The sequence below is a fragment of the Pyxicephalus adspersus genome, chromosome 6 (assembly GCF_032062135.1).
Source record: "Pyxicephalus adspersus chromosome 6, UCB_Pads_2.0, whole genome shotgun sequence".
NCBI lineage: Eukaryota > Metazoa > Chordata > Amphibia > Anura > Pyxicephalidae > Pyxicephalus > Pyxicephalus adspersus.
The window spans coordinates 55,534,089-55,540,238 of record NC_092863.1 but is presented as its reverse complement, the minus strand read 5'-3'; the positions used below and the strand labels follow the sequence as shown (position 1 = coordinate 55,540,238).

Here is a 6,150-nt window from a genome sequence, read left to right as displayed (position 1 = left end):
GTGTGTACACAGCTTTAAGAATTACAGGCCTACAATATAAACAAAAATTTCTATGAAAAAAAAATAGGATCACTTTTTGCATCAAAAAAACTGACAGAATTAGAATGCTAGGGGAGTTAACTGATGAAAGTTTTTTTAAATCAGGCCCTATGTGTAAGATATATGTCTTAAAAGTGTGCACACAGAAAAGTTTCTTGTTGCCATCAGAAACCAATTAGAATTATTGTTTCATGTTTGGACTAGTGACAAATGAAAGCTAACTGATTGCTACAAGCAATAAAAACATTTTTCCTGCTGCACAGTTTTCACATGCGGTCCCCTCTGTCTTCCTTTTATTAACAAGCAGAGTAGAAAACCTTAAAATATATAATACTCTCAGCCAAAAAAAAATGCAATAATTGATAAACAGTAAAAAAAAATTGTTCCAAATGGAGCTTTGGGTAATTTATTGTGTGTGGTTGTTCCCCTATGCGTTTAATGAGGTTAGGTTCGAAAGGGTGCATTTTTGGTTCACAAGGGTTCAAGGGGATGCCACAAGAAAACATGAAACAATTTGAAACCTACATAGGTTGTCCGTAATCAGGCTTTGTCTTTTACCTTAGAACCACATAAGCGAAAGTCAGGATCACTATATAACTTGTAGCCATTATCCACCAAGGCCATTGGTGATGCATGCAGAAAGCTGGAGCATCAAACAATATAAAATCTGTGCTGGTCATTTACTTCGCTTGCTAGCTGAGGTTTGGATCTGTATTACCAAATTTGATTAGGGTGGTGGTTAAATGTTAGAGGTTATTTCTTTTACAAACAAATAATGTATTATGGTATGAGACACTTTTTTTATATTTATTAATACTAATCAGCAAAAACCCAAACAATCTACTGCATTTTCTTTTACAGTCACTACTGCACGTGTTTAGATGTCTCAATATATCAGACAAGAATGTAGAAAAATGCCAAATTTATATTAATTTTACTTCATTTCATATGGTTTTCCGTTTTTTCTGCAAACATGGTAAGCAGCTTCTAAAGTATATAGGGTAGGGTAACAACTTAATCTGCAAAAGTTGAAAAATCCATAATTAAAAGTGTCATGTGAATTTTGTATCCCAGTTTTAACTATAGCAGTGCAGTAAGAATGCTGTGATAACTGGTAGCGTGGATTTCAGCATATTTAAACTTAAGCCAATTTGTAGCAAGCATAAAGAACATATTTTATTCTATGTTTATTAGTCAATAAACATATTACACAAATATAAGTCTTAGATCATATAATTTGGCATTGTAGTAATTAAATGGCTGGAATGACTTTCTAACAAATTTTTAAGGTCTTACTAAAACTCATAACTTGGCCTATGAAGAGTGCGAGCCACAACAAGCAGTGTTTTCCAAAACATCATGTCTTAATGTACTGAAAGTACAGTCCAGGTACAGATTTTCTTATAAATTATAAATGCATTCCATCTAAAGATCCATTGCATAGTATTTAAAGCTAGTCCTAGACATTTGTAGATGACTGAGTGTGTCTGACAGAACATACACCCCCTAAATTTCCAATTGCTGGAACAAGAAACAAAATTCCAGTGCTCTCAATGTTGAAATCTAATACTGATAGAAGGTTTATTTAGTTTTTTAACAATCACTTTCCATTGTCCTTTTTGCACTAAACAGAAATGGGAAAATTGTTGCAGAGCATGACTGCAAAGCATTGCTTTTCATTATTCTGTTACCTTGCAAACATTGTTTAATGTTTTTTTATTCATACCTTTATAGACTTTTTACATGCGTCATCATACAAAATAATGTTGTACCACAGCATTCCCCAGGGGAAGAAGCTGTAAATGGACCATAAAAACAGAGATGGCTAGGAATCTCATGTACTGTGTCCCCAGCCTCACCTCTAGTATATCTTTAGACTCTAACCATCTCCTGTAGTATATCTGCAGTCTCTGACACTGGGTGGTGCATATCAGGGGCTGCAGTTGGGGTCCCAATATAGCTAAGTTGATCACCCCTGGTACAAGGGATACAATCTTACAAATATGGGTAGATGTTTGTGAATGTGGTTTGTAAAATATAACAGGCTAAACAATCAGTAGACAGACATACTCTGTGATTGATCTATGTTTTATTCTTTGATTGAAAGGATTATTTTGTGGAGAGAACAATACCAAGTAATTTTAATGCTGATGATACGAGTGTGGCACGTGGTTATAGAAAAAGAAGGAAAGCCTAAGGGAAAAGTGGCAGAAAATTAGGATGAATGGGGTAGGTGAGGAATTTGCAAACATTATATATACTTTATTTTACAGGGTTTTATCAGATGTGATTATTCACTTTCCATCGTGCCATGAGGAAGTTACTCTGACTGCAACACCTTTGAAAATTACATTAAAAAGCTACAACGCAGAAGAGATCAGTAAGAATTTTTTTTCTAAACAATGCAATTCTAAGCAATTTGAACCTCACTGGTACATGCATCCTAATAAAAAGTTCAGTGTAGACTGAAAAGTAGTAGTATTATAGCAATAGCAAAAAACAGCACAATATATATTGTTATAGATATTTAATCTTTAGGGGGTGTGGACAGTTTGTGGTCAACTTCATGTTTAGTGGAATTCATCACAAATCACCCCGTCCTAAAAGACAAAAAATTATATCATAAGTACATGTGCAGACACTTGAGTATCAGTGGGATAATGCAGGATAAAAGACGATGAAGTACCAATGCTATGTTTTAGTCATATGTTCTGGAGGTTTTATGCAGAACTTTATGGTATCTAGTAATTATATAGCACATGGACTAAACATATAGCTTGACAGTTGTAAGCCCATTTGTGTTGCTGTGAGCAATAAACTAGTGATAATAGCATTAAACACTAGTGACAAATATTTGTGTCTGTACACTGTTTACTGCATTCATGTATATGTGCACATGTGCTTTTCCCACATAAATTCAGTTATTGTGAAATGTTAAAACAAGCTTCCCTGCCTCTTTTTTCTTATAAACACATTGTGCAGTTTTACCCTATATGCACTTCCCTATATCATTCATTACATCAACAGTCTACACTTTCCAGATTTCCTAAATATTTGTGTACATTTTATCCTTTCCTGACAAATACAAGAAGCGTCACTAAAGTAGGCCTGTAGGCAATGTACATGCAATAGATAAATGTCTAATTGTAAGCAACTTCAGATGTCTACATGTCAGTGTGAATTGTGTGTACAGAGGCCCGAAAAGCATTGGGGCATTTTGTAATAGACAGCAGCAAGCTTCCTTGTTCTTAGCTCTGGCCCATACCTACTACTTCATCTACTTTAATATTTACAACAAAATGGCAGCCCTATATTTAGGTATTTTATTATAGAAAAACTTTTCTCTTTTTAGAAAATTATGTACTGTGTGTAGAGAAGGACCTTTGAAATATCACACATATTCTTCATATAGAACTATAAAACAACACATTTAAAAAAATTGCCAAAGGGTTTTATTTAGCAAGTACAGACGGCACTTGACAGCTCTGCTAGGGCTGCAGGAGCAATCAAAAAAGCAGAGCTGTCAGCAGAGCTCCACTGATTGCTCCTCTCCATGATTGGTTGATCAGGGTTTCCTTTTTCTCAGCCAATCAGCAATAGAGGTGAATGGGGACAAGTCTCCCCATTCAAGTCTAGTGCTGAATGGCTGAGAAAAGAAAACCTCAGTTGTCAAGAAACTACACTTATCTGGAATTGGCCATTCCCTGTGGGTGCTGGATAACTGAGGTTCTACTGTAATAGGCTGCAGGCCTCAGCAAGCCTTTTTGCTAAGTTTCTTAACTCATATTCTGGGCAGCTGCATTTATCAACTGTTGACATCCCAATAAATGGTGCCAATAGACAGTACAATGCCCATACTGATCATCAGCTCTGTACAGTACAGCATGCTTTACTGCTGAACCATCAGATTGACTTCACCCTGGAAAAGCACATGCTGCCATGTCAAGACCGCTGCTGATGTGCACATGTGCTGTTTTACTATCATTGGAATACATTTAGGCACAGAGGCTGTTTGCTGGAGACTTACAAACTGTATAGTTGACAATGAGATCTAACATTGGTTCTGTTTAAAATATTGTAAGTTATATTTGATGAAAAATATGGTCTCAGATTTGTAGATATTTGTAGATGTGTGTCATCTTAATAATTTCCAACTATTTATTTAGGCACTTTAAAAGTAATGCACACTGAAGTGCATTTAAATCCTTCAGAATTTTATGACTTCCAAATTGGAATTGATTCTAAAGTAACATTTTGCCTAAAGGAAGTAAGGGTAAGTACAAGCAGGCAAAATGATTAAAAAGAGCTCCATCCATTGGTTACATTTAAACTGCATTATGTGTTGTAGCATTGAATACAGACATATGCTTCATAGCCCAGATTTTGAATGGAAGTGAAAAAGAAATAGATAAGGTGTTACTGTAGCCAACAGCTGCCTGATCTCAAGGACAAATAGGAAAATATATTTGACATCGATACAAGCAACATCATTATTTCTTCCAAATGACATTAATTGGATGTTGCCTACACATTATGGCACGCTGAACAAATATTTGAGCTGATATATTGCTACTTTCATTGTGTTTAGTTACTTATATAATAAGCTTGATACAAGTAGATATAAGACCTTTTAAAAGTAGATTTCCAATATTATATATATATTACTTGCCTAGCCATTAATTTAAAAAATGCTGCTTAACTGCAACATTCATCTTTTCTACATTGATTCCCACTACAAAAACTCCACTTGCCTATCAATCCTCTGCTAGATTGCATGATAGGAAGCATCATTCTACATACTTCCTGTATAAGCATAACAATGAGAAACAGGTCAAGATGCTGCTGACTGCTGAATATAATATGTTTTACCAATAAACACTCACAGAACGTCACAGATTCCTTGCTAAAAAGCTGTCTTTATTTTATACCCTCATATTGTTGCAGTCTGGCAGGCTTTGGTTTAGGAAGGTGTAGGAGAGGAGGTGCATCAGGAGTTCACATTAGAAAGAAAATGATATCCTTTGAATTATACTTTCCTTTATTCTTGGCAGTACTTGCACCACCACATCAGCCTGTGTTCCTAATTGAATGGTGCAATTATCTGTACTAATGTCATAATGGCAGCTTTGGTGTCTGTAGTAGTGATGACTGCACCCTAGTGACACTGATAGAAAAGGAAGAAGAAGCCACCAGGATCTCATAGCTATCAAAAAGACTCTAGTAATAAAAAAAGAATTGTATGAGGGTTTGAAAAAACATATGACAAAAGGGGGCTAAATGGTGAAGGAGTATTTAAACATTTAATTTCTGCCTATGTAATGCATTTTTCCACTGGTGCTCACAAATAAAGAAGCAATGTATTATATGAATGCAAGAGATGTATATACATTCATTTATATTGCGTCCTTCCAGGGATTCTTGTCCTTTGCAGAGGCAACCAGTGCTTTGATTTCAGTTCGCTTTAGCAAGCCTGGAGAGTAAGTTTCAAATTCTACATTGTGATTAAATATTTATGATCAGTGATCAATGTGTGAAGAGTATCCTAAATGCTTTAAATATCCACATGAAATTCTTTTTGCAAATAAAAAAGCAAGGATGTTACCCTAGGAACGCATGCTTCTGCTGGGTACAGAAAGCTGACATACCAATTTACAGCATGTCAGAATGGTTAGCGTGCAATTAGAGTAAAACATGCCAATGTAATGACTTTTACTTTCTACACTGTCCACCCTCATTTGGTATATATCTATCAATATAAGTAGCAGTGGTGCAAAGCATCTCATGCTAAATGCTGTTTTTTTTACCCTAAAAAAGGTTAATGCCTTTGGTATGCAAGGATTACAGAATGAGGGCTGTAGGAGTGAGTGTAAGTTTAAATATTTGGACAGTATTTTCCTTTGCCACCAGCAATGCACTTAGTTCTTTTAATTATACAAAATAAGTAAAATTAAAATGCAATACACGGTCTCAGGATATAGCTGATACTTTTCGGGAATTCTACTCCAAGCTTTATAACTTGAGGGGAAACCCTGAGCCGAGCTCCTTGGATGCAGTGAGAACGAATATACAGGACTACTTAGCGGCCTCTGGTATCCCTAAGATACCGGAAGA

The 6,150-nt window shown here is 35.5% G+C and overlaps 1 protein-coding gene across 1 annotated transcript in view; it reads left to right on the top strand.

Annotated features, from left to right (window-relative positions):
* Positions 1 to 6,150, top strand: part of RAD9B (RAD9 checkpoint clamp component B) — a 21,046-nt gene that overhangs the window by 5,180 nt on the left and 9,716 nt on the right. Inside the window, exons 4-8 of the mRNA XM_072415883.1 lie at positions 901 to 1,015; positions 1,329 to 1,428; positions 2,313 to 2,419; positions 4,206 to 4,312; positions 5,452 to 5,516. Coding sequence (XP_072271984.1) covers positions 901 to 1,015; positions 1,329 to 1,428; positions 2,313 to 2,419; positions 4,206 to 4,312; positions 5,452 to 5,516 — 494 coding nt within the window. The remainder of the gene's footprint in view (positions 1 to 900; positions 1,016 to 1,328; positions 1,429 to 2,312; positions 2,420 to 4,205; positions 4,313 to 5,451; positions 5,517 to 6,150) is intronic.